A 27,781-nucleotide genomic window follows, 5' to 3' on the forward strand; every position below is an offset into this window, starting at 1 on the left:
CTGCCTCGGCACCCCACGCACGGGCCGAGCCTGCCAGGAAGGCACTCCTGGCGGGGAGAGTCCGCTCTTGCACCTGTCTAGATCAAGATTTTGGCCTGTGTGGCCTTGCAAACGGTGTGGCTCTTGTTAAGTCGATGCCCCTTTTTCTCGCTTTACGTCTTTGTGTTTGGGAGTCGGAATTCCACTTTTCTTCACGTGCAGTGGAGACTTTGTTAAGGGAAGGTCGGCACGCATTGCCTGCAGCGCCTTCTCGGGGATGGCCCCAATTTTTTCAAACTGCTTTCCCGTCAGTTGTCCCCTCAGCGCTGGCATTTAGACATCTTTGAAGATCTTGCATTTATGGGTTCTGCAAGTCAGCAGAATGACTTTCTGAGTACTTTCGAGCATCTGCTTGGATGTGATAACCTGCAGTTTGTGCCTTGTTTTTCACTATTTCTGCTTCAGGAAGGCACAGCCCTGAAAAGCAGAATAAAAATATTAAAAATGCATACATACGTGCGAAACAGCATATCCCTTTCCCTGGTGATAATGTAGTGTGATGTTCTCTGTGGTGGAAATAGTTCCACTGCTCTGCTTTTTTGCAGGGATTTTTCCATTTCTAAAATTGCATGGAGACATGCAGTACCAATTGAATCGGGCAGTTCCCAGGTTGTAAGTCACTTTTTCCAGAGACTATTCTTACCTAGCATATGTGTTCTTTAAACATGGCAAAATTAGTATATTAACTGTTTTTAGTGCCTTCGTTTTTTCCTGTATTTAGATGTTAAAGGATCAATGTGCTCCGTAAAATATTTATAAGCTTTCCAGTTCTGTTTTCTAAGTAAAGCTTTGAATTTGTTTGAACAGTGTAAGACTTATTTAGTATGTTGTATTGATCTTGTTTCCCACCATATCAAATATTTTAGTTTTAAGTACTTTTTGGCTGACAGAAAAAAAACCCTATGCAGTACATAAAATTGACATGGTATATTTCTTTTCCAGTTTTTGTCTACTACCAGCCCAGTCCTTTACCCTCCTAACAGGGAGAAAGCCTCGTTGAATTCAGTGGGACTTACTTCTGAGTAGATACGCCTTGCTTGCAGTGTACATCTGGCAGATGTGCGAAATCAAATCCCAGTTAGTTTAGAGCTCTGTAAAACAACAAAAACTACCCCAATTCAGAATTTTCCAGAAGGCTCACAATGCCATCCTTCTCCTAAGAGTTAACTTTTCAAACCATTTTATCTTGCATTGAGATTAACTTGTGATGTGTGCAGATGGCTGACTGCATAAATCTTCTCTTTTTCTCTCCGCCCCCTTCCTTGAAAAACGCCAGTGAGGTGAACATCAAAGAGAACATTAACTATGGGTGAGTGGCCCCTGTGCCCGCTTGCGCTCGCAGCCATGCCGTGTCGCTTTCATTCTGATCCCTCGGCGGTGCTCAGGAATGCTGGGTCAGTACCAGCCGCTGCGCAAGCCTTTGCTTCCAGCTGAGCGGTTCGTCCTGCTGCGCATGCTGGCGTCCCCTCTTTGCCCGGGGGCCTCAGTTCGCCAAATTCCCACTGCATTACCGTGGAGCCCAGGGGCTGGCGAGAGCCTGCCCCAGGCTGCCTCTTCTGTGGGGCATCTCGTGTTTTCACTGGGCAGCCCTGCAGCAGCAATATTGGACTGGGCGCTGTCGAACCCTGCCCAAGATTGCACTGTTCACCTGTTAATCAATCAGATGAATGTCTGAAAAGGAGGGCGGGTGCAGTTCCGTTGGGATTTCAGTGCGCCCCCAAACTGAAGGCCTGTGGGGATCTTTGCTCTGCATTTTTGCCAGATGGACTTTTTCACCTGCCTAGTTTCGGCCACCTTCCCCAATATTTGGGCAGAGCCTTGCCTTGCCTTGCCTTCTCTCTTCCCTTCCCTTCTGCAACTATTTTTAGCCTGCCCTTTAAGGCTTGGAGCCTTTAGACCAGTGGTCCTCAAACCTTTTCAATAGGGGGCCACTTGAAAGGCTGCGATGCCCGTCGCTCTCCTCCTCTCTGAGGACAGGAGAGCAGCTACAGAGAGGAGCGAGGGGGTGCTCCAAACGGGAGGGAGGGCTGCTCCTGCCGCCTTCTCTCTCGCCCGCGACGTGCCCATCTCAGTGGGCAAAAAAGCCCATCAAGTCAAAACACAGAGTTGTAGGGTAGCATGGCAGAGATCACCCCCCCACCCCACGCTTCGGCGGAGGCTCAAAGCCTCCAAGAGCAGGGGCTGATGGCATTCCGATTCACCCGCAGCCTCACCTGCTTTCTCGGTTCATCTGGCCAGTCCATTGATGAAGGGAACGATCCGGTGCCTGTTCAAACAGAAAAGTCTGCAGCTCCCAGCTTGGTCCTGCCTTTTCATGAGCCATTTTCTGTCTAAGCTGGACTTGCATAGGCACGGGCCCTAAATATCAGAACACCCCTGTTCACCCAGCTCCAGTTATCCTAAGAAAGACTCTGAAATCTGTAGAACTGAGCCCATCTGAAGGCGCCCCCCTCAGCCAGCTTCAGGTCTTGCCCAGGAAGATGGGGTCTCCGGGCAGTAGTTCCCTGGAGCAGCGGACGGGGGCGCTTAAACGAAACTTCCCCTCTTCCTTTCCTCTGCAGGACCGATCCTTATGCAGACCCTTACTATGACTACGAAATAGAACGCTTCTGGAGAGGCGGGCAGTATGAGAACTTCAGGGTACAGTACACAGACCCGGATCCATACCGGAACTACAGACTAAGCAAGGTAGGACATGTGCCTTGCAGCCGCGCCCTTCTCGTGCCCCCGTGTGCTTGTGCTGCTGCGGTTGACTCACGCTGCCCATCGGGCCCCAGCATGGACAGGGCCTGCAGTCAGTCTCCGACGCGGCGCCTGTGTTACGTGTTTCTCCGTGGCTCTGTCCAGATGCTCCACTGACCTTTAAAATGCTGAACTGGCTCTTGGTTCCGGCCCAGGGAGGGCTGCTTGCGCTGCCCTGGCGTGGTTTCCACGTTTCTCGTATTACCAGAGCAGGGTGGGGGGTGTGGAGGGACAGCCATGCCACTCCATTTTTTTTAATGATAAGTTTTATTCAAAATAACCCTACAACAAAGAAAAACTAAAAAACAACATCAGTCATCAGAAACATCGGACCTGTTGGGTCAGCCCCCACATTTTTTTTCCATTTATGATAACTTAGAAACAGATTTAAACCTATGCGAAGTCCCGTTTCTCTAGCCAGTGATAAAGAATCCCAAGTTTGATAGAAGTCAGTATCTTCTTTCTCCTTCAATGACAAAGTCAATCTGTCCATTTCTACACAGTCCAAGATCTTTGTTAGGATCAGTTCGTCGGCGGGTCCACACCACTCCATTGACTTAAGGGTCGGTGATGCAAAGTGGAAAGTTTTCCCACTTGGAAAATTCTTTTACCTTCCCTGCGGAAATTTTCCCCCTCTTCGTAAGTGTGTTGATAACAGTGAATGGATACCAAGCGTGGATGCAAGAAGCAGCCGGTTTGGTAATGTCAGAGTTGTGATTAATGTTTCTAGTGATTATGTTTAGCAAGCATGGGAGAGCGTACGCAGGGGCTGGCAGAGGTAGGGGCAGCGGCCGAAGGTTCCCCAGCAACCCTGCGGAGGAGAATTGGATGCTGCTGAACTCAGCACGTGGCGGCCAGCCTATCATGCGGCCCGTTGGATTGCTGAAAATGTCTCGGCCGTTTTCAGTTCTTTTCTGTGTTCCCTTAAATGGGAAGAGGCCATGTTGTCGCCTTTACCTTCTAGCGAGCATGCAAAAAAAAAAAAAAAAAAAAGGTCTGCACAGTCCACATGACAGCAATGCACCCTAGGTGGCAACACACAATGCTGTGTGACCCTGGACTCTTCCCCACAGGTTGTTCAAGGGGCACTTTCGCCCACTGGGGGTTGGCGTGCCATCTGAGCCCAGGTGACCGTTCCTGTCACGGGGGAAGGGGAGGGGAGGGGCAAGCAAGCAGCAAAAGCAGTGCCTGGCCTGGTACCGGCCAGCGACAACCGCTGTACCCGCAGCACGTGGCACCGGTTGGCAGCCCTCCCCGGGGCAATCGCGAGGCCTCCCGGGGCTGCCGCGGCTTTCCTGCCTCTCCCTTTCCAGGGGTCATGATCCTCGGCTTGGCAGCAGCTCTTCACAGTGACCGAGCTGCACCTTGGGTGGCCTGTCCGCCATTGCAGGCCTCCTTTTTATGTTTTGGACATCCCCCCACCCCACGCACCAACATCTGCACTCATTTTTTCCCATTTGTTCTTTCCGTCTTACAAGTGAGGGGCAGCCGCATTCGGGCAGTGCCCGGGGAGCTTCCTCCTCTCAAATGCTGCAGGTGCCAACCTTGGAAATTGACTGAGAGAGTCCAAGTCGCCCTCTCTTACTGTCTGGCTTGTTTAGAGAGCTGTCGAAGGCACACGTGACCTGTGCCCACGAAAAGCAGGTGCTAAGATTTGCGCCCCCTTTTGCGGCAAGATCCCCCAAGATCAGGGACAGCAGCAAGGAAGGGAAGTTGCAAAACTCGGGGAAGAGCGCCTGCGCATCGCAGCCGCTGCCTCTCATTTCGGCAGTTCAGTCCAGACTGGAGTGCCCCGTGGGTTGTGTTCTGATGCAAATTACCCTCTGCAGACGTGAATGTTTTCCCCTGAAAAGCCTGTATCTCTATTAAAAGCCTGGCTTTCTGTTCCCTGAGCAGCTGGTGAGAGCTCAGTTGGCAAGTTTCACATGTCCCGATACGTTGCTAAAGACCATCATGTAAATCAGATCCATATGAAGCAGAACTCTTGACAAGGCTGACTTTCTTTTTCAAGGAAAGGGAACGAGAGCGGGAGAGGGAGAACCGACAGCGCGAACGGGAGCGCGAACGGGAGAGGGAGCGCAAGCGGGAGAGGCAGCAGAGAGAGCGGGAGCGCGAGAGGGAACGTGAGCGCGACAAGGAGCGCCAGAAAAGGAAAGAAGAGTGGGAACGAGAGAGGGAGCGCATCAAGAGAGACGAGCGGGACCGGCAGCACAGAGACCGGGACCGGGACAAAGAGAAAGAGCGGGAGAAGGAGAAGGAGAAGCCAAAACCTCGGTCGCCGCAGCCACCCAGGTGAGGTTGCGCTTTCCGTTTTGTGCTGTTGGTGATCTGGCAGGAAGGATTTGAGGGATGGATGCTGTCTGAGAGAAGCTGAAGTGCCCATTCAAGGGACGGGCAAAGCGAGTCCAGTTTGCAGTCCTTCTTGCCAGTGGTACACTGTGTTTTGAGTCAGATCACTTTTTTGAGGACCTGGAATTTTAAGTGGCTCTGAAATGGTGTGGTTGCATGCTCTTAGGTGTCTTGCGCTGTGAGGTCTGGTCAGAAAGCAGCCGTGTGACTCTCCCTGCTGGACTTGTTTTTTTAAAGCATGGGGCAGTGGTGGTGAACCTATGGGACGCATGCCACAGCAGGTGCGCAGAGCCCTCCCCGTCGGCACGCGAGCCAAGTCGCCCCAGCACTGCCCTGGCAGCTGGGCATCGGATCACAGCGCACATAGGGGCCGTGCGCATGCTCGGAAAGGAGTAGCGGTGCCAGGCGATGACTTCACAAGCCGCAACGCATTAGCCGCGACTCATCCGAGTTTTTGCATGGCTGGTCAGTGCGCTGCCAAGGATGTAGATATTTTTGCTTGGACTGGCTGTTTTCAGGTTTTATTGCAGGGTTGGCACTTTGCGATAAATAAGTGGCTTTGGGGTTGCAGTTTGGATACTCAGTCTCTAAAAGGTTTACCATCACTGGGTTAGGGTTAGACAAACGAGGTGTCCTGGCATGGTTTTGATGGCTGGAACGTGTTTAGAATGGGCGGAGATGTTGAGCTGTGCAGAAACAGCTACTCAAGGAAGGCTTTTTCAAAATCACATTATTTTCAATGGAACTTTAGCCCTCTATTAGGGTTAGGGATGTGCACCAGGGTAGGGTTAGGGTTAGAAAAACGAGGTGTCCTGTCACGGTTTGGATGGTTGGAACGTGTTTAGAAGGGGCAGAAATGATGAGCAGTGCAGAAAAAGCCACTCAGGGAGGGCTTTTTCAAAATTGCTCTCTTTTCAATGGTATTTTACCCCTCTATTAGGGTTAGGGGTGTGCACCAGGGTAGGGTTAGGGTTCGAAAAAGGAGGTGTCCTGGCATGGTTTTGATGGTTCGAACGTGCTTAGAATGAGCAGAGATGTTGAGCTGTGCAGAAACAGCTACTCAAGGAAGGCTTTTTCAAAATCACATTCTTTTCAATGGAACTTTACCCCTCTATTAGGGTTAGGGGTGTGCACCAGGGTAGGGTTAGGGTTAGAAAAACGAGGTGTCCTGTCACGGTTTGGATGGTTGGAACATGTTTAGAAGGGGCAGAAATGATGAGCAGTGCAGAAAAAGCCACTCAGGGAGGGCTTTTTCAAAATTGCTCTCTTTTCAATGGTATTTTACCCCTCTATTAGGGTTAGGGGTGTGCACCAGGGTAGGGTTAGGGTTCGAAAAAGGAGGTGTCCTGGCATGGTTTTGATGGTTGGAACGTGTTTAGAATGAGCAGAGATGTTGAGCTGTGCAGAAACAGCTACTCAAGGAAGGCTTTTTCAAAATCACATTCTTTTCAATGGAACTTTAGCCCTCTATTAGGGTTAGGGGTGTGCACCAGGGTAGGGTTAGGGTTAGAAAAACGAGGTGTCCTGACATGGTTTTGAGGGTTGGAACATGTTTAGAAGGGGCAGAAATGATGAGCAGTGCAGAAAAAGCCACTCAGGGAGGGCTTTTTCAAAATCTCCCCTTTCAATGGTATTTTACCCTTATATTAGGGTTAGAGGAGTGCACCAGGGTAGAGTTAGGCCAGTGGTGGCGAACCCATGGGGCATGTGCCACAACAGGCACACAGAACCCTCTCTGTTGGCATGTGAGCCAAGTCACCCCAGCGTCACCCCAGCAGCCGAGCATCGGGTAACAGCGCACACAGGGGCCGTGCGCATGCTCGGAAAGGAGTAGCGGCGCCAGGCGATGATGTCATGTGGTGCGACTCAGTAGCCCAACTCGTCCGCGTTTTCGTATGGCCGGTCAGTGCGCTGCCAAGGATTGCTTGGACTGCCTGTGAGCTGTTTTTTCTAAACTAAAACCTCAGTTTTCAGATTTTCTTGTAGTGTCAGCACTTAGTGATAAATAAGTGGGTTTTGGGTTGCAGTTTGGGCACTCGGTCGCTAAAAGATTTGCCATCACTGGGTTAGGGTTTAGGGATTTTGGTACACAAGCAACATCCCTTTTCTCACAGTTTCTGTTGCAAATGTCTTTGTGATTGGGGTGCAGGTGTGAACTGGTACTTTCACTGTTTGGATTTATATATATTGATTTGTTTAATTGGCAGCATGATCTGGGACTGTGGTAAATAGCCCAAAGAAACTTGTCCTGTCTGCTCTCCCCATTATCCTTCCCTTCCAAGCCCTCACGCCATTCCATCTCTCTTACCCTTTCTCTTTCCTTCTTCCCCTCCGGTTCTTTCTAAGAAATTCCAGATGGTATCTTGCCCGCATCTGCATTCCCAACTGGGCATCCTGGGGCATTTAATGAGTCGGGGCTTCGGCCGGTTTCATTGCACTGAGCTCGCAGACCTCAGCTGCTTAAGCGACTGCAGGAGAGCAGCAGGAATGGCCGGATCCAAGGGGGCATGACCTCCCGCTCACCTGGAGGACCATTTGGCTGTAGTCTGTGCTGCTTAAACTTGGCCAGCATTTACTTTTTACCTGCGCAGCTCACTGCTTCTGAGCAGCCATGTGTTCGGGGCTCCGGATCCCAGAAAGAGTGTTCAGCTCTTCTTCTTTTTCACGGTCCCTCTCTGGAGTCCTTGCCCCCCAGTCTCACTGCCAGCTTACCATTGAGTCTGGGTGTAAGTTCTCGGGAAAGCCTTGTGTTTCCCAACTGCAATTATAGGAACTTCACTGTCATTATATAATAACTCACCCAGGTGATGAATAAGTAGGTGAAGCAGGGTTGGTGTAAGCCTGAAATGCTCGCAGATTGCCAAAGCCGCGTTTCCCCATATTCCCAAATGCTGCTTTGGAGAAGCAGGTCTGGTTCCCTGTTGCAAGGAAATACATTCTTCCCTCTGTGAAGCATCCGGATGCTGGTCTCCCACACTTGCCACGGGGAGCCTAGCGCCGGCGCGCCTGGATTGCCTCATCGTGGCCCAGCTGACTTCTGTGGAGAATCCCAAGCGGAGGACCTGAGGCCAGGTTTATGAGGAGCAAAGGACTTTGCCCGTTCCGCCCAATAGCAGAAGCTCTCTGGGCCATTCACACAGATTAACACCAGAAAAGGCCCGTTTAAATAGATTTCGTCGATACACACATGCATCTCTCCATCTTGCACATGTTGGCCGGAGAGGTGCTTGTGGGTGAAGCAACATCGTCGACGTTACGTTGTAAGAAGGCTGCTGGCCTCGGGGGTTCGCTCGTTCCCACTGTTGGGGTCAGTGTGCCGAGGAGGATGAGGGGGGAGGCCACAGCTCCCTCCCCATTGTACGCCATACCCCTGGGCTCAGGCCCCTCGTCTGACCCTGTGGGGCTTTGAAGGAACGACAGTAGAACAGTGCGATTGCAGGAAGCCGCACACTTCCTGCCGGGCTGCTTCCCCGCACTCTTTCCGCCATGGCTGCTGCCACACTGCAATCCTGCGCAGGCCAGCTGGGAAGGAAGCGTCCTTGAATATAGTGGGCCCTCGCGTCCAAGTGAATACGCAAAGGGTCACGCGGTTAAGCGTGTGTTTATTGGGCTGTATGTAATGAATCCGCCTCAGGCTTTGCATCATTCTGTCGAAAACAACCCAAGGTTGTATTTGCTAGAAACCACAAGATAAATTAACAAGGAAAGTAGCCCTGTTTGAGCAGCAGCTACAGTAAAGCTGCGTCAGATCTTATCTGCAAACCTGTGTGGAAGTTGCCATAGCTGAGGATTTTATTATATGTGATGGGGTGGGTGGATTCTTTTATGAACAATTGTGTTGACTGATACAACATGACCCATGTTTAACTTGTTGTTATAGCCTCTTTAATCAGTATTATGATGCTCTTACTTCTGACCTCCTTGGTCAAGACAATGTTTTCCACTCCTTGAGTTCTAATTATAGAAGTTAGATCTTAATTTATCCTTCAAAGAAGAGCATATTCCAAAGTTTTGTTTAATGTGTAACATCCGTAGAAATTCTTCATGCTTAACTAGCCGGTGTCTTCCTTTCATTGGGAGTGACTTCTCATTAATTGAGTTTATTTATAGACGCCTGTGCTTTCCCTCACCATTAAGTCCTGGCTCAGCTCTTGGCAACTCCAGGCTCTTGCGCACTTTTGGCTGATGCTATGCAAAGCTTCATGTGACTGACAGAGAGCAGCTTCCAGGTCTGAAATACGGCCTCCAGTTGCAGCTCATTCTCCAAGACAGATTCGCTTTAGACTAGAACCCTGACAGAAGGTTTGAAGTTTGCTCTTGGTCCCAAAACAAAATACAGCTGCACATACTCAGTGCTATATTTGGGCTTCCTAAAAAAGCTCAAAAGCTTTTATTTGCTGTCTTTATTGACTGGAAAGAAAATCCGATGAGGTGGTGTCGGGGGCAGGGGGCCCACCACCTGGCCAGGTGCAACCAGCTGATGCACGAGGGTCGGGTGGCGTGTGCTGCTGCCAGCCAGAGCCCAGCTCTGGAGGCTCTTCCTGCTGGTGGGGGGAGGGAGGGGCATGCCTTCCCGGAGAAGCCACACGCACCCAGTTGCGCAGTGCGAGCAGAGAGAGCCTTGACCGTCTTGCCGCTGCCTGTCAGAGTGCAGGATTCTGGGCTGGCCCGGCTGGTGCTCCGGTTCCCTTGACGCTGATGGACTGACCTGCCCAGTGCCACCCGCGGCAGCCCCGCTGCTTGCAAGCACCTCGCGGGCCTGGCAGCTCTCCTTGCATTCTCACCTGCACGGGACAGGGAGTGGGTCAGCTTTCCCTGGTCTGATGCGCTCCAGGGCTGTTGGACTACACCGCCAAGTGTCCTTGAGCTAGCTGTGCTGCCTCATGGATGTTGGGCGTTGTGACCCAAACAGCTGGAGGCCACCAGGTTGGAGAAAGTTGGGCTAGCGTGTCCTTCTTTCAGCTCACCTCACATGTTGCCTTCTCTGAGTCTAATCCACCTGGTGTTAAACCCTGGTGACCACCACCCCATTCGCTGCAACCAGCCCTTCCACCTTCCCCCAACTGCCAAATGAGAAATGGGCAAAACAGACCTGGCAGGAGGGTCCCAAGGCACTAACGAGCACTTTAAAGGGTTACGTCAGAGCTTTGTAGCAAAGCCGCGAGCTTGTTACGATAACTGATAACTCGGAGCTGGAGAAAGAGTTAAAGAAGCACATACCAACCTTAGCCATTCATACTGAATCCAGCAACAGTGATATAAAACTCTGTCTCATCTCATGAAATTATAGTTTATCTGTAAGTAATTGCTGCCATTAAAGGATGTTGCAACTCTGTGCACAGACCCAGGAAAAAACATGCAGAGGGCTTTGTTTTCATTGGTAGCGTGCGTTCTTTCAGAAGCAGCTTTGCTACTTCTGAAAGATTGGAATAGTGCCCCTAAATCGCATGTCTTTCTGCTGCCTTGGTTTTCCCAGAGCCCCGTGGTGGCTGCCCGGTGGGAGTCTTGCGGAAGAGCTCGTGGGCATTGTTTGCGATGAATTTAGAATATCATCTGCATGCAGCAGTGTGCCTAGTTGAGATTAAGCATTTCTGCTCCCTTTCCGCAGCTTCCCTCTGAGCCCCAGTCTTGAATAAAAAATGCACGTGCCTTAGCCATTTGGGTGTTTGCTCCAAACTGTAGCGTCATTCGACCAAAGAGAGCAAGTTGTATCTTGATCTTGCATCTGCCTTCACCTAGCTCACCTCGTTGCATGTCAGAGGCCGTTTAAAAGTCAATACGTAGTAAACGGGAAAGTGTCAAAACGATCCTCACTGCCGGAAGGGAGCGGCAGCAATTGGGATATGCTCCCGTAAACTCATGACTGGCCCTCACGCGCATGCAGGGCTGGTGTTTAGCAAGAGTGCCGTATGCAATTCTTGGATTCCTCGGTCTACATTAGCGCCCGTTTGATTAGTCACACGGTAGTATTTGCCAGTCCAGTTTTCTTCCTTAGATGATGCTCCGAAACACGCATAACGACAGGAAATACTGAGCTGTCACGAGTAACAGACTTTTCCTTCTTACATTGCACAAGGGGCTGGCTCTCTGTCAGCCACTTTGAAGTCTAATCGGAACTGTTCCAGTCCTGACCAAAGCGATCCGCGTTTTGCAAAGCACATGCAAACTTTTCCACCTTGCATTGAAGATGCCACCCTTTGCATGCCTTGCTTCCTCTCCTGTTTCGGGCTCCTGCTCCCGGGGACTGTTTGTAGGATGAAAACACAGTCCACCCCAAAAGCACGCTGAATAAAATGTATGCTAAAGTTCGGCCAGCAGAAGCAAGAAAGCAGACTTCTGGTATCCTGGCCATGGAATCCAAGGGATTCTCTGGAAGGGGAATCTGAGGAGATTGTCTTAGACAGTATAGAGGAAAGAAAATACAGACGCAGTCTTCACACAATGTCTTGTGCGCAGAAGAAACAGAATACAGTCTCTTTCTTCTCACCCTATACCTAACAAAAACAAAGAGTTTTCGTTCACTCTTACAGAAACTGCCATGTCCTCCTGCTTTTGCTCTGATTGTACAATAATTCCCAGACGAGCGCCAATGCGTGCATAAAGTACTACTGAGACGCTGCCGCGATGGACGAAATACAAATGTTTTACTGCATTAATATTAAAATTACTTGCAGGAACTTTGCATGAAGGGGGCAATGCTTGTCGCCTCCAGTTGCACATTTTAGCTTTCGCCAAAATCTAGATGAGGAATCGCCCGCTTTTACCTTTCCTTATTGAAATGTACTTGGCTGTGATTCCAAGAGCCGTGGAACGAATTTGCTGTGAACTTGTGTTCACACCCGTGGGGAAATCATTTTTGAAACCGAGAGGCTTTCAAAAAGACTTTATAATGTATTAAGAAATAAAAGCATACCCTTTAGATGGATAGCGCATGAATCAGTGGGAAGGGTGTGTTGGAAGTAGGACAGTGGCTGGTGCGGCAGAATTAATAAGACTTGGTAAGCTCTAAATGATAGGTTGAATATCATCAGCTGGCTGCTGAGAGATGTTACCAAATATTCCGTGGAGCCGTAGCACTGTTAAAGAGTGGGCGGACGGATGGACCGACGGCCTGCTTATACCAGCCGCCTTTCACCCTTGACTTGTTTTGGAACCTCGCCACTACACGGCTCCATTTCTTCTTCGTTGCCTACATTTTTTTCCTTTTCTCTTGCACTGGTGAGCTGATCCCGATGGTCTAGAACGGGTCGGCAGCCTTAAACACCCAGAGCCATTTGGACCCGTTTCCCACAGAAAAGAAAACACCGGGAGCCACAAAACCCTTTTGACATCTAAAATGAAGATAACACTGCACATTTAGTTTTTTACCTTTATGCTATGTATAAAAAAACTATCATGTGTTGCATTTATGAAATCAAGGAATAGTTCTTTTACATAATCTCCATCTGTGAACGGCTTCCCGTGCCTGACTGTTTCCTGAGCGGCCGCAGAACTACTAGCATGTGGAGTTGGATTTGCAGACTTGATCCACTTCTTGAATTGATTTTGGCTCAGATCAACCTTCCGCATCAGTTCCGAAATGGCTTTTTTTCTCTCATGTCCATCCGGATATTTTTCAGCAAAGGCTGTGTATTTATTCTGGAAATGTCTTGCAACATTTGACTTTTTGTTGTTAGCCAATTTCTCACCACATATTAAGCATACTGGTAAACCAGTCTCATCAGCAGTGAAAGCAAACGAATCTGCCCACGTACCATTAAACGCTCTGTTTTCTTCTGAAACTTTTCTTTTCTTGGATTTATCCATGGTTGGTCAACCGGGGGTCGAGAAGCTCAATCAGTCGCGTGCCGGCGGGTGTCGCACATTGGCGGTTGTGACGCATATTTTGAGCCACAGGGAGCGGCGGCAGCAGAGGGATGCAAGAGCCACACGCGGCTCCGGAGCTGCGGGTTGCTGAGCCCTGGTCTAGAATAAATGCTGAACAGAAGAAAATTGTGCAGAGAATTGTCCACGGCCCTAGAAACCTTCCTGATCTCAGTTAAGATGCAAACTGTGCAGCCGGAGACTGGGGAAGAGGCCTGTGTTGCTGGAGCAAGCAGCGGGTTGTGAGCCTTGTTTCTGTCGAAAACTCTTTATTTATTTTTTCCTTTGGATTTCTTTGTAATCCCGTGCTGCACAATCCAGTTGTCCCAGGACGGCTTACAATATAAATAAGCAATAAATGCACAAGCAATCAAAAATGGACGATATCCACAGAATCTATAAAGAATATAAGAGGATGTTTGTCGAGCCCTTGAAATTTAGAGGCTCCTCAGACTTGGCGTGCACACTTAGGGAACCCTGCGGGGGGTACATTTCCGAGTGTGCTTGCTTGTACAAATGAATTAATTTTTAAATGGCTCTGTGGCTGAACCTACAGTGCCATCTTCGGCTGCTAGGGGACAGATTTCTGGGACTTGCCTGGGAGTAAGTCGCACCGCACTGAGGCGCTTGGCCCAGGATTGGCTGTGAAGGCCGCCTTCGCCCGTCTGGTGCCCTCCACCTGGGGTGAACCCCCACAGGGGCAGGATGGGAGGCGTGGGCCGACCAGTGTGGAGCACACCAGGTTGGGGAGGGCTGCTGAAAGGCAGCCTGTTGCTCATTCTTTAAATACACCTGAATATGGTTGACCAGATCTCTCTCGGCACGTCAGGTGCCTTCCCCTAGAATCCAGAAGTTTGTGCAATTTTATTGGAGGGGGGGGTTAACCGTCTGCACTGGGATCAAACAAAGTAGTAACATGCCAATCTCGCTTGTAATATGGCACAGGAGCCTGATCTTCCAGATTTAAAATAATCAAACATTTCGTTTTTAACCTTTGTGGTTCAACCGAAATAGCATTTTCTATCCCCATCTTTCATTCCTGGTGATGATTTGTTCTGTTAATAATGATCAGGATTCAGAGCCGGCCTGTCTAAAACATGCAGAAGCCCCACCTGCCCTCAGTGACAATCAGCCGCAGTTCAGCTATTTCACGGCAGACGGAGCAAGCTCACTTGCGCCAGGGACGAAACGCCTCGGGCCGCCTCACAATATGCTGGGACGGAGCAGCACCCACGACCCTCCCTTCTGGGGATTCAGAAGTCGTCGGCCAACTCAGACCCATGGGTGGAATCTAGTCTCGGGGGGGGGGGGTGGTTTCTATGAAACTCAAAAGCTTGCTGATGGCATTGGGGCTTTTTCTGTATTTATTTTATTATTAACAATCTCTCACCTGATTTGTTAAGAGGAAATCTTTCATTTGTAGTTCTAGTAAAGGTATTAATTTGCTACTAGCACTGGATGTCCCCCCCCCCCAGTGGATTTTCCCTCTTACTGGGCCAACATAGTTATCTGAATGTTACCTCATTTGAAAGCTACTTTTGACATTGTTTAAGGGTGCTTTTTGTACTTCAGAGGTGTTTCGGATTTAGTTTAAACGTCTAAATCAGGTGTTGGTTGTTGAGCAAGCTTTTCCCAACCTTTCCATTTCCTGTTGTCAATCCTGGGAAATTTACCATGACGTCTGTGTGTCACCTTTCTTAATTTTATTTTTTTAACTTCCTTTCTAGATGGACTTCCTGCCTTCAGAAGTTAGAGCTTGGGTCTTTAATGCTTCCCAACTGTCGTGTTGTCACTGAGTCTTCCTGCCCGATAAGGCTAGGTGTCAGCTCACTTATGTCATCCATAGAGAGGAAGGGGAAGAAGGGGGAAAGTAACTTTCTCTGGGCATAAGATCATTTTCCAGGCTGCATAATAGTATTACGTGAGAATTTGCATTGAAGCATTCCGAGGGATTTTCTTTTCTTTAATTCTGAGCCCTGACACAGGGCCAGAGTTTGCTTTTTCATTTCCTGCTGAAACGAAGGAACCTGTCAGGACAAACAATAAAAGCATAATTTGTTCATGGCTGATTTCCAAAGCAGTGAACTGCTGAGCTGGGGTTAACAATTATCCCTTCTAGCAGGAACTTCCAGGCCCAAACTACTTCCTTGGGAAGGGTTTGAACCCAAAAATTCTGTTCTGTGTGCATTTCCCCGCTTTTTCCTCGAGTAAGCAAACAGGTATTTGAGAGTTTATGTTTGCAGGTGCTGTGAGTGCTGGCAAGCCCTCAACCGCAGGGCAGGTATGCACGGCCCGGTCGCAGTTCACTTGGAATCTTAAGAATTCTGGCAGGTGAACGATAGTGCAGAGAACGAATGCAGAGAATCCCAGACTGCTTCGCATTAGGTGAGGGCAAGGATTTAGACAGGGGAGGCGATTCAGGGCAGGAGGAGGTGGCATCACAGGTACGGGACTAGTTCACAAGGGAAAATCAAATGTCTGTTCAAGATGGTCACGCCCCACTCCAAGCCCATTTGTTTCCCAAGTCTGTACAGCAACGGTGGGCACCCTGCTGCCCTCGGGGTGTTTGGGGTGGCAGTTCCCACCATAAAGGGGAAGAAAAATCCCCATTGATCATGGCAGCCCGAGCTGATGGGAGCTGATGCGGGCTTCTCCAGCATGGAATCCGACTCTTGGCCCAGAGCAGCTCTGCTCCCTGTTGCTGATGTTGGCTTGCCCCTGGACTCTTAGGCCAGCCTGTCCGTTAGGGCTGATGGGACATGTAGTGCGGTGCATCTAGAGGGCAGCTGCAGAAGCATTTGGGGTGTTCGCCCAGCCCTAGCTGCTCTTCAGGTGTAAGGACAGCTGCATCTACGGTTTCCTGCAGCTTTTGTCTTTTTGTATCACTTTCATCTTGGATAGTGTGATTTCTTTGTTTCTGTTTTTGTAAACCACTTAGAACAGTGGTGGCAAACCTATGGCATGCGTGCCACAGCGGGCACACACAGCCCACTGCTGGCACACAAGCCGAGTCTCCCCAGCATCGCCCCAGCAGCCGGGCATCGGATAACGGCTCACACAGGGGCCATGTGCATGCTCGGAAAGGAGTAGCGGCGCCAGGCAATGACATCACAAGGCACGACTCGTCCGAGCTTTCACATGGCTGGTCAGCGCGCTGCCAAGGGTGCATATATATTTGCTTGCACTGGCTGTGAGGGTTTTTTCTAAATCAAAACCTCAGTTTTCAGGTTTTATTGCAGTGTTGGCTCTTTGCGATAAATAAGTGGGTTTTGGGTTGCAGTTTGGGCACTTGGTCTCTAAAAGGTTCGCCATCACTGGCTCAGAATGCTTCTTTTCCTGAAAAAGAGTGTATAAAATGACCATTCTTGGCCTGCTTGCTTGTTGCTCCTCTTGCATTAAGCTCCAGTGCTGCCCTTGGCTGCATCAGAAGGAGCAGGGCGAGAGGGGGCCGCCGGGCCGCCGCGCAGCATGCAGCGCATTCTCGTTAACCGCTCTGCTCCGCTCCTCGGTTTGTCTTCCAGCCGTCAGCCAGAGCCACCAAAGAAGGAGAAGGAGGTCACGACAGCCACCCCTTCTCAGTCCAAGAGAGCAGACGAGTGGAAGGACCCCTGGCGCCGATCGAAGTCCCCCAAGAAGAAGCATGGCATGTCTGCCTCACCCAGCCGTGCTCGCAGGCGCCGAAAGACCTCGGCCTCCTCGGCCTCTGGCTCAGGTTCTTCAAGGTACCGGCCCAGGAGGATCATCCTGGGAGCACAGGAAGTGTTCTTACCCTCAAGCAGTGTCAGCACGGACTGGCAGCAACGCCTCCCGTGGGTTTCGGGCAAGAGCTTGTCCAGGCGTCCCTGGAAATGGCGCAGACGGCAGGTGCGGCCCCTGCGAGCAGAGCAGGGGCTCTTGCCCCGAGCGGGCCCGTCCCTCGCCCCCCACATCACCAGGGGAGCGCATCCTTCCAGGGTGGCTGGGGACCACTGCCGGTAGAAGCGATGCTGGCAAAGGAGCGAGCTTAGCTAGCGTTGTCGGGTGGGGAAGGGTAAACCGTTTGGGAGGCCAGCAGCGGGAAGCGGGTCTGTTGCATCCGGCCAAGCAGGGGGCTGGGGCAGATGGCTCCGGCTCTCGGCGCCGCGTGTTGGGGCCAAGAGCCATTGCGTCCCAGGGAGGACCCCTCCAGAGGTGGGTCCTGAGGAGGAGGAGCTGGTGCCACTCCTGGGGCAGGGCCAGGGCCCTCCGGGGGGTTTGGCCTGCCGTAATCTGACCGTGGGCCATGCTAAGTGGGACTGATGGGGGTTGTAGTCCAAAACATGTGAAAGGGGTTAGGTTGCCTGCCCCCGTTCTGGAAGTTTCCTCGGGCGCATGATGAGATTTTGGACGGATGGCGCTTCCGAGTCCCTAAGTTGCCCCCTCTTCCCCTTCCAGGTCGTCTTCCCGCTCTTCCTCCTACTCTGGTTCCGGCTCTTCACGGTCACGTTCCCGGTCCTCCTCGTACAGCTCCTATTCTAGTCGCTCTTCTAGGCACAGCTCTTTCTCCGGCAGCCGATCCAGGTACGGTTGCTCAGCCGGGAGGTTCTGTGGCACGTGAACTCCGTGCTCCATCACTTCCTGCACTGTTCATCCCCCGCCGATTTCCCAATAGTTCCCTGTGATGCTCCTGCCAGCGCATTGCTCACCGCTCTGCTTGTGTCGCTTCTCCAGATCATTGACTTGCAGGGCCTGTCACCTCCACTTCCAGGAATGCTTCCCAAGCGCTTCTCCCGGCATCCTTGCCTTATATCACGCTGCAGCCACATGGGCCAGCCAGCGGGTCCTATAAATAGGCTGCGGGGGGGGGGGGGGGGGGCCTCCAACCCTACCAGCTGCTCCCCTAAAAGCCGACAGCCTGGGCCTGGAGGCAGTAGCCCTCCCACCCCCATGCTCCCCAGCAGTCAGGTGCCTCCTCACCAGAATGTCCCCATGACTAACAGCTGCTACTGAAGCTCTCTTCCGCTTCAGTCCAGTGGTCTTCTGCAGCCATCTGCACCAGCATCCGCCAACCTGGTGCCCTCCAGGTGTGCTGGAGTTGCACCTCCCATCATTCCCGGCCAGGATGACCAGTGCCCGGTGTTGCGGTCCCAGTCTTCTGGGGGCAGCCGGCTTGGAGAGGACTGCTCCGAGGCAGTGGCGACCGCGGTCTTTTTAGTGGTGGCAGCTCCACCAATGAGTCGCTTCTGATGGAACCCCTCCGTCGGAGGGACACTCTCCCAGCCGCGGCACGTGACAGCCATCGCTGCCTTTTCCTAGGCGGGCATGGTGCCAGGTGGGACTACCATGTCGGGATTGTTTTCTGCTACTGAAGGTGATAAAACGCCGATGACGCAGCCTGTTAAATCTAATGACCCCCCCGTGACTGGCGGAAGAGGAAGGGTTGTGCAAACGGTCCTATTATCCTGTGACTCAGGGAGAAGGCTTTCTCTTTCAGGCAGCAGAGGTTGCCATCAAGTGAATTGCTGAAACACCGTGCCCCCGGCATCCCACGACGGCCTGAGAACCCCCTGGCTGCACACACCTCCCACCCCCAGCCAGGCCCACCCGCACGCCCCACTTTCTTTCCGCGGAGGTTCTCTCTCGGAGCTCCCAAAGATGGATCCTCCAGAGTCCCTCCTCCGTCCTTCCCTCTGCCGAGAGAAGTAGCCACTGGCTCAAAGCAGGAGTGGCCCTCCTGGCCTGCTTCACCCAGATGCCCATTGGCAGGTGGCTTTCCTGGTTTTGTGCAGATTTTTCCCAGTGCTAAAAGCTGGAGCTCCGCACTGAAGTCTCCGTTGCTGGCAGAACGCTCAAGCATGCCGGTGTTGCTGGCCCGGCCCTTCTGGCTTCATACGCCACCCCCAAGGACACAGCTGAGCGGCTCGGCCGGCCGGCCGGCCTGCCTGCGTGGGGGCTTGTGGGGGATCACCCCCCGCCACAATCACGAGAAATGTGCTGGAGTGGACAGATGCTCCAGACTCCTTTTCAGCCCGGGGGGGGGGGCATCAGGGAGGCCCCTGCACTTGGCCCACCGTTCCCTCGACCGCCTCTTGCTTCTCTGTGGTCAGATATCGCCAAATAGTCCAGGAAGCCATGATGTAAACACCTGCAGAATGGGCCCATTGCCTGCCTGTTTGCTGTTGAAGAGCTGCTTTTTCTTCCCGTTCTTTCTCCTTAATGAAACAAAAGGATCTAACTGTCGACTGGCCCTGATATTTTCCACAAACACCTCCAAATCGTATTCAGTGAACCTTTCAGATTTTATTGAGGCTTTGCCTGACATGGTTAAAAGTTGTAGCAACTCATGCTGATTTTTAAAAGTCATTTTCAGGGTTCCACAATAATGATTAACCCGTTTGATATTCTACTTCATGTGAGCAACAAAGCTACTGACGATTCCGCTTTTCCCTTTTGCCCATTTTTTGTATGAAGTTACTGTTGCTGTGTTTCCGGTGAGTTAAGTGCCCTGTCCGAGCGGCACCCGCCGTCAGCCAGCTCCCGCTGTAGGAAGAGCTGCGCCTGACCGCCCACCTGCATTCTCTGTTTCCAAATTTGCAGGTCTCGGTCCTTCTCTTCGTCTCCATCTCCTTCCCCAACGCCATCTCCACACAAGCCTCTTCCCAAAGCCAAGGGGGAGCCAGCAGCACTCGCAGGAAAGGGGTAAGCGCCTGCGTCCGCCCTGGCAAGCCCTCCCACAGGGAGGCTCTGAACTCGCTAGTTTCCGGCTGGCACGGCACCGTTTGATCCTCTGGCCTGTTCCTCTCGGGCACCTCTCTGATCAGTAGTGGGGGAAGAAGCAGCGCTGTTGCAGGCTTGCCGTCTTCTCGTCTACACACAAGCAGCCCTCGTGGGGGGAGGAAGGAGCAGGGGGTTGTTTTGGTTCGGTTGGATCCGCCTGTGCAAGGAGCACTGGATCCCCCGCTCGTGTCTAAGTGGCTTGGGGACCTCTTCCTGCCTTACCCCCTGTGCTAGGTTAATCTGGGGTGGGGGAGCTGAGAACGAGGAGGGGCGCCTCACATCGGCCCAGGAAGCCCCGTGCCCCAGCAAGAAGAGCAGAGCAGAGCAAGACGGCGCCACTGCCCCCACCCCATGCCTGGAGCCGGGGGAGCCACTCTGCTCAGAGTCCTGCTGGGCCGGCAGACCCGAAGTCTGGCCCGCACGTGCCACGCAGGCTCCCTCCCGCCAGGCTGCAGGCGGGCCAGACGGACTCACTGGCACAGCCCTTCCCAGCAAGCCCAGGCGCCGCGAAGCGAGGCCACGGTGCGTTGGGCCCGTGTCCCACCGAGGCCAGGCGCGCTCTTCCCCGCCCCACGACGTGGCGTCACCTCCCCGCTCTTCCTTCCACAGCGAGAAGACTGTGAAGAAGCCACCGGCCCCGCCAGCGCCGGCACCGGTCACGAAACCTGCAGCAGCTGCGCCAGAGCCACCGAAGCCGGGCAACAACAGAGAGGCGAGGCGGAAGGAGCGCCCGGCCAGGCTGCCCCCCCGCAGGTGGGTGGGGTGGGGCGGGGCGGGGCGGGGAGGGTCTCCCCCAGTCACTGCCTCTCCCAGGGAAACAGGGTGAGGAAGCTCCTTTCCCAGCCCTCTGCACCGGAGTTCTCCGTCCCGCCGACTGTTTTGGCGCGCAGCATTCCGGGGCCCCGCTTTGCTCACTGGGGGGGTGACCTGTTAGTGGAAGGTTGTTCCCAGAAATTGGAGAAGCGTCCAGGTGAGCACCTGGGACCGGTCGGCGGGCGTCCACCGGTGCTCCTCCGGGGAGCCTGCCGCTTTCCCCGCAAGAACACGTGGCGCCGCTTCGCGAGGCGGTTCTGAATCCGGGTTCTGCTGCAGGAGGACCATCAGTTGCAGCGCGAGCGGCAGCGGCAGCAGCTACAGCGGCTCCAGCTCCCGCTCCAGATCCTTGTCTCGATCCCTCTCCCGGTCTCACTCCCGGTCCTCCTCGGCCTCCATGTCCCCATCGCCATCTGGGTCCCGAAAATCCAGGTATGACGTTTCCTCCTGTTGCCGCGGGGTTGGAAGGCAAAAGGCAAGCGCCTGCGCGAGGACCGTTCACCCCGACGCAGAATTTGCCTGCAGAGGGCAGCCTGCAGAACAGCAGAGTTTGAGTACACCAGGATGATTGATTGATTGATTGATTGATATGGAACAAAGCAGTGGGGATCTTACAAAGACCTCGGGATTTCCATGTGGTCCGTGCGGGGCCTCATCCTGCCCTTGGCACATTCCGGGCTCTGCAGGCCAGGGGAAGGCTGGGCGATCACGGGCACCCGCCGGGCGCTCTCTCGACCGGTCTGCTTGGACTGACTCTGCTCTGTGCTCCCCTCTCTCTCTCCCCCCCCCCACGCCCCTTCAGGTCCCTGAGTGTAAGTAGCGTCTCATCCGTCTCTAGTGCCTCCTCGAGCAGCAGCTCCATGCACAGCGCCGACTCGGAAGACATGTACGCCGACCTGGCCAGTCCCGTGTCCTCAGCCAGCTCTCGGTCGCCCACCCCAGCGCAGCAGCAGCAGAAGAAGGAGAGAGGTGGGTGGCTCCGCACGGCTCTGCCCTCCTTCGCCCAGCCGCCCCCACCGCCTGCTGCACGCTCCCTTCTCCTCCCTCCTTTGCTCCCCGCCCCGCTGCTTATTGATCTGCAGTGTTCATATACTGCCCCACGCCGCACGCTCCAAAGCGGTGAGCACTAGAAGGCAAGATTTTTGAAATGATCGTCGTCACAATAATTGAGCCACCCTGTAGCCAAGGCTCCGGGGGCAATGTGCACAACGCAAGCAAGAGCAGCGGTTCAGACCAGTGCTGATCTGCATGAAAGCATTGTTTTCACTTGGCAACAAAAAGGCAACAGTGATCATTGAGCAGGTATAGAGAGAGTATTTTGAAGTGCAGCATGGCCCAGAATAAAGAGAAAGCAGACAGCAGTGAAAAGTACGTGCGACAGGCCTCGCAGAAGGGCACTGCTCCGTCCTCGCCTGGTGCCAGGAGGTTGTCCAGGGAGGCCCACCTGGAGGGGCCTGCCTGGGGAAGGTGCTCTGCGGCTTGGGGGCCACAGCAGAAAAGACCCTGCCTGGTTCAGTAGCCCTTCAGAAACAGCTTTGCCACGTTTCTTGCAGGTGGCTAATTGGCTCCCTTTGGGGTGGACGCAGGCTGTGAATTGCTCGGCCGCGGGTCCCAGAGCCCTCCTCTTCCCTCCCGTTTGTGCTTGTGCAGCACAAATAGGAGGCGTCTGGCCACGCACAGACTTCGGTAGCCGCTTTTAAGTCTTCGGGAGGGCGAATGCGTGCTCCTTTTGCCTGGAAAAACACACTGCAAGGACACTGGCGTGGCCCACGGAAAGGGAGGCGCTTGTGACCTGCAGAGAAGTCCCCTTGCTCTGCACACACTCGGCTGGCCATCCGTACATCTCGCTTCGTTTGAATGCAGTGCTCTTCTTTTATCAGTCAGAATCATGCCTCTTTGAAGCGGCTTAAACCTGAAAACCCGTAAAGCAAGCATGAGAATACAGAATAGCCCGCATGGCTCGGATGCCTGTTCAGTTGCAAAGTGAATCGGCGCGCTGGGCGTGGGAAGCCTGGCTGAATTGGTCTGAGAAAAGCAGAGGAAGCTGTGTTGGCGGGTTGACGGCCGCTTGGGTGGGAGATGTCACCTGCCAGGCCTTGCTGGACTGCAGTGCCCATCAGCCCCGGCCAGTGTAGCGGGTGCTGAGGAGGGGTGGCGGTGGCCGACAACTCCCAGCAGGACCACGCCTTCCCCGAACCTGCCCCGAAGCCTCTCGCTCGCCGCCTCCAGGTGGGCGTGCCTGGCTGGATGTGACTCTCCTGGGCACAGTGCGCAGGTGTCAGGCTGCCCCTGGGATGTGGGGACGGGGGCGGGGCAGCCACCAGGAAGGCCCCGCTGCCTTTTCTGCTCACGGCAGCGTGTTCTGCTCCGCAGGAAAGCCCAAGAAGGAGGGCGCCAGCGGCATCAAGGAGGAGAAGCGGCAACGGGAGGCCGCCGCGCAGCCCGCCAAGCCCGCCAAGCCCACCCAGGGGGGCAAGTCCCAGCCGCCGGCCCCAGCGCAGCAGGCCCCCCAGCCGCAGCCGGCCGGCTTCGGTGCCCACAAGGACATCAAGCTGACGCTGCTGAACAAGGTGTGTTTCCGGGCGCCGGGGGAGCTGCTTGGCTTCCCCTTCCACAGCCCCCAGCGCATCGGGGGGGCCACCACCAAGGAGCACTGGGTCCCTGTGGCCAGCGAGGCCCCTCTCGGGGCAGTCCGGCGGGCGAGGCTTTCCAAACCAGGCGCGGCCCATGCCCCTTCCGGAGTCCCTCGGGGGCGGCTGCCAGTCGCGGGGGGCAGGAACGGGCTCGGGAGGCTGATGTGGGAAGGCAGCCTGGGGCAGAGGGGTCGTCCCGGAGCCGAGAATGGGCAGTGGGGGGCAGCCACCCGTGCGCAGGGCTCTAGCCATCAGCTCCCCGGTTTGAAGCAAAGCCACGATCGCCGTGGCAGGGCGGGCTGCCGGCGATGCCTGGGCCCGGTTGCCGGGTGGGAGAAGCGGGCACTCCTGCCCCAAAGGCAAGGGCATGCCAGCGCCTCCCCTGGGGCACCGACAGGTGTGCCTTCCATCGTCCCCGCTCAGGATTCTCCCGTGGTCGTCGCAGACCTGGATGGGATGCCGAGAAGCTGCTCTCCTGTTCACAGGGAGGAGCAGCTCCCCGGGGGGAGAGCCACACGTGGAGGTCGGGGACGGGATGTGGCACTGGCAAGGGGGGTGCTCCGGGCAGCAACATTTTGAGCTCCTCCCTCCCCTCCAGCTTCAGGAGGGAAGCCTGGCGTTCTCCCTGCCTGCATGCCCTTCCTCTCGGGGAAAGGAAAGGGCAGGTGCACGCCGGCGAGATCAGCCAAACGCAGCCCGAGGGCTGAGCAGTGGCCCAGGGCAGGCGTTCCTCCGACCGTCGCGTGCTAGCAGGCCTTCCTGCTCGGCAGTCGTTCGGGCCTTCCCAGGGCCGCGGCCCCTGACCTTCCCCTTCATGTGCGCCAGAGCCTGCGGCCAGATGCCGCCAGGAAAGCAAATCCCTGCCAAGCTGGGGGCCCAGGCACGCCAGTGTGAGGGGGCACTTCTGTCGCTGCGTGGGGGCAGCCAAGTGCCCCCCACCCGGGCACGCTTCCCCGGCCTGCCCCGGGCCCGTCTCGACCGCCTCTCTCCCTCCTATAGGCAGCCGACAAAGGAGGCAGCAGGAAGCGGTACGAGCCCTCGGACAAAGACCGGCAGGGCTCTCCGCCAGCGAAGCGGATCAACCTGTCTCCGGACAGAGGTGAGGAAGCGGGGCTCTGCAGGGATCGCTGGCGCAGCGTGCCTCTGCTGCCGCCACCAGCCCGGCCCACTCCCCTCCCATCCCATCCTGCCCCCTCACTCCACGCCGCAGGGCCCCCCGGTGGGGCTGACGTGCCTCTCTACAGAATTAGCTTTGGGGCAAGAACAGCTCTCCTGCAGAGCAAGCAGCGGTGCTTCCAGGCATGTCCCTGCGTGCTGTGGAATTCGGCGTACTGAGCCCTCATAATGGGAAATGAAACCCTTCTAGTCCATTTGCCGCCTTGAAATCTTAAAATGCAGGCATCCCTTTGCAAAGAGGCCCCACTGGGCAGGATCGTACGATCCCGTCTTTACTGCGGGTATCAGATGTGGCTGTTTCCATGCACAGTTTCCTTAGGGACTCTGAATTCTTCATGCAGCACTGCATTTCTTTATTGTATTTCTGTGCCACCCATCTGAGACCAGCCAAGGTGGTTGACAGACCGTTCAAAATGTAAAGGCCCAAACCTGCTGCAGAAATAACAGCACAGTAGCCGTGACGGCAGCGTCTTCCCTGGCTGCCCGGTGCAGCCGGACATGTTCCAGCTTTGTTCCGGCCCAGCCCGCGTGCCCGAGCCCGGTGCTGACAGCCGAGGCTTTTCCCTGCCTCTGTCGCAGGCTTGCGCGGCCTGCCCAATGCCCACCGGCTGCTTCACTCACCGAAGCTGACGAGGCCGTTCCTGGACGGCCAGCGCTAACCTAGATGCTTTCAGCGCTCGCTGTTGCCTTCGCAACCAGAGACGCCCTCTGCGGCGTGTGCCTCTGAGACATGCTTGGGCGTTGCTGAGCAGCCGCTGACTTTCTTTGGCGCTGCGATAACTGTGCCACATTCCTCGCGCTGATCTCGCCACCGGGGCATGTGTTGTGCAAGTCAGAGTTGGTGTCATGGAGCGAGAGCGGCGGCGTGGAAAATCCCGGGAGCGAGTCTCGCCCCTGCTGTGAACTCCTGCGCTGGCTTGTGGGCGGGCCGCTGGCTCTCTCGCTCGCGCGCGCCCTCAGTTCCAGCCTTTCCCCTGCAGCGTGGCGGTTGCGACGCTGGCCTACCTCGCAGGGTGGTGGTGCGGGCGGCTGAGTAGCTCGGTGGAGTGCTCCAGCCCTTTGACACGCCGTTAAAGGCAGCTGCTGCTGGAATGGCAGCTCGTCGCATCCGCTTCAGTGGCCCCTTCCCCCCCTCGGTGTGGCCTGCTTTTGAGGCCAGGGCGCCTCGTGGCCCCCTTGGGAAACCTCCCCGGCAGCCTGAGTGCTGGGAGGGCAGTCTCAGTTCGTGGTCTTTAGCCCGTTCCAGCCTCCAGGCTCTCCGTGCCCCAGGGTATGATGGGTGCTGTAGTCCAGCCCGGCTGAGGGCGGCAGCCGGGGGGTGGCTGGCGTGCCGGTTCTGCCTTCGGGCATTGTGCTGCCCCGGGGGCCCCCGGCTCGCCTCAGGCTGCCACACAGCCCCCTGACGTTTTCTTCCGTTGGCTTTCCCTTTCCCTCTGTCACAGGTCCTCGCGAGAGGAAACCGGGCACACGGCTCTCCTCGCCCAAGCAGGAGCGTCAGCGGGGGCCCAACCCGAAGCCCTCCCCGGCTCAAGCGGACAAGTGAGTTCGGCTGGGGGCTGGCCGGCCGGCCTGGGGGTGCCACGGGCCGCTGGTCTCCTTCGGAGGGGCACCGCGGGCCGTGTAGGCCCCACTTGCTTTTGAGGGCTGACTCTGCCCCCCGCCTGGTGCCCGCTGGGGGCAGGAGTGGGGATTCCAGTCTGCAGAGCCCAGCCCGGCTGCAGCACGGGAGCCAGGGGGTGCAGAGCCTCTTTCGGGCCGAGGGGTCCCTCTGCAGCACTTGCCCGCCAGCCCGAGCGCGGAAGACTCACAGGGAGGAAGGGGCCACCCCGCCTCAGTGCAGGCCTGCACTGCAGGGTGCAGCGTCAGCCTCCCAGACAGGAGCAGAGCAGCTTTCCATTCGGGGTTGGGAAATCCTTCTAACCTCTGGCTGGCCGCTTCAGAATAGACACCTCTACGCTGGCAGGGTGCCGTTTCTTCCTCCATTCCCACCTTGCTCAGGTTTTTAAAAGCTGGCAGAGTTCAGACTAGCCGCAAACCATGGTTTGTCATCGGCTGGTGAGGGCTGGCTGGTTTAAGCAGTGGCTTGTTGGGCTGTCTGGCCCCCAGCTGTGGCTGACATGCACTGCTGTCCGCCCCAGAGAGGGCCTGCTGAGCCCGGAAATGAAATCACTCGGGGGGAAGGCAGATGGCAGGGACGGAAAGCAGAGATCGGAAGAACAGGCCCCCGTTGGCTTGCTCGAGTGCCAGGGTTGCTGAGCGCAGCCGGCCTCAGGCTGGCTCGCCCAGCCTTCCCCTCCCGCTCGCTTCTAACCGGGATGTGCTTCCTTCCTTGCTGCAGGAAGCGCCCGTTGTCACCCCAGTCCAAGAGTTCCAGCAAAGTCACAAGCATCCCAGGCAAAGGGGCTGAGCCGGCCCCCACGGCCACTCCCACAAAATCGGGCAAGTCCAGCACGTTGTCGCGACGAGAGGAGCTGCTGAAGCAGCTGAAGGCCGTCGAAGACGCCATCGCCCGCAAACGGGCCAAGATCCCCGGGAAAGTATAGCTTCCCGGGCCCAGCCTGGATTAGAGACTGTTCCTGTGTTTTTATAAATAGTGTACAAGCAGCCATCGGGATTTTGCAGTTCTTGTTTTATTTTGGCTGTGATCCTTTTTAAAAAAAAATTAATTGGAAAGAGAAGAGAAATTTTGTCAGCTAAAAACCTACCTACCCAGGTCTGGGACGGCTCCCTCTGGTTTCCTTTCCACTCCACGTGTTGCCGGCACCGTGGCAGAGGCCGTCGCCGCGACGTTTTTCCACGTCCATTGCGCACAGCGGACTCCTCAGCGCAGCCCCTGTCCAGCGCCTCCTCCTCGCTCTGACCAGCTTTTCTCCCTAGTTAGCCCTGCTGTGTGTTGAGTGTCTTCAGCAGCGCAGTTCTGCATACTGTGTACAGAGAGAGCCAAGACCCGCTGCCACTTGCCAGACAAGCCCCCTCTGTCGTCTCTCCTCTGCCCCCCTCCCCCTCCCCCCCCGCCAAGAACTAAACCAGTTGCGTAGCTATCCTTGATGGAAGTCTGATCAGGAGGTCCTGTGTGTCTTTTTATTTTAAGCAAACGATTGCTTCAGTTGACTTAACAGAAAAAGGCAAAGGTTTTGTCAGGATGTGTGTCCAATAAGGAGGATCGTTTTTTTTGAGGGGTTATGCCGAAAATAAAGTATTTTGATAAACAGCTCTTTCTCTTTGCTCTGCCCTGTCCTGTCTCAGAATGGTTGGCCAGGGGTGACAGCGTTTGTGTCCAGCACTTCTGGAGGTCACCGGCTGCGCAAGGCTGGTCTCAAAACGAGGGCCACCGTGCGGTGGCAGAGACCCTCCACCAACGTCTTCTGTTGCTATCAAACTGGAAGACGAGGCTTGCAAAAGTATTTTTATTTATTTATTTAAAATATTTA

At 54.8% G+C, this 27,781-nt stretch overlaps 1 protein-coding gene across 3 annotated transcripts in view; it reads left to right on the forward strand.

Moving 5' to 3' along the window:
* Positions 1–27,561, forward strand: part of ZC3H18 (zinc finger CCCH-type containing 18) — a 39,934-nt gene extending 12,373 nt beyond the window's left edge. For 2 of the 3 annotated variants that reach the window (XM_044427770.1, XM_044427772.1), the window contains 13 exons: positions 1,316–1,348; positions 2,601–2,727; positions 4,793–5,073; positions 16,515–16,715; positions 17,407–17,532; positions 19,549–19,650; positions 20,338–20,481; positions 20,821–20,973; positions 21,344–21,510; positions 22,915–23,111; positions 24,174–24,273; positions 25,793–25,889; positions 26,689–27,561. In XM_044427770.1, coding sequence (XP_044283705.1) covers positions 1,316–1,348; positions 2,601–2,727; positions 4,793–5,073; positions 16,515–16,715; positions 17,407–17,532; positions 19,549–19,650; positions 20,338–20,481; positions 20,821–20,973; positions 21,344–21,510; positions 22,915–23,111; positions 24,174–24,273; positions 25,793–25,889; positions 26,689–26,893 — 1,933 coding nt within the window. In that variant the 3' untranslated portion in view covers positions 26,894–27,561. The remainder of the gene's footprint in view (positions 1–1,315; positions 1,349–2,600; positions 2,728–4,792; positions 5,074–16,514; positions 16,716–17,406; positions 17,533–19,548; positions 19,651–20,337; positions 20,482–20,820; positions 20,974–21,343; positions 21,511–22,914; positions 23,112–24,173; positions 24,274–25,792; positions 25,890–26,688) is intronic. The other variant, XM_044427773.1, reaches the window with a different exon arrangement.
* The last annotated feature ends 220 nt before the right edge of the window (positions 27,562–27,781 follow it).

The sequence above is a fragment of the Varanus komodoensis genome, unplaced genomic scaffold (assembly GCF_004798865.1).
Source record: "Varanus komodoensis strain SLA01 unplaced genomic scaffold, ASM479886v1 scaffold19, whole genome shotgun sequence".
In the NCBI taxonomy this organism is placed as follows: Eukaryota; Metazoa; Chordata; class Lepidosauria; order Squamata; family Varanidae; genus Varanus; species Varanus komodoensis.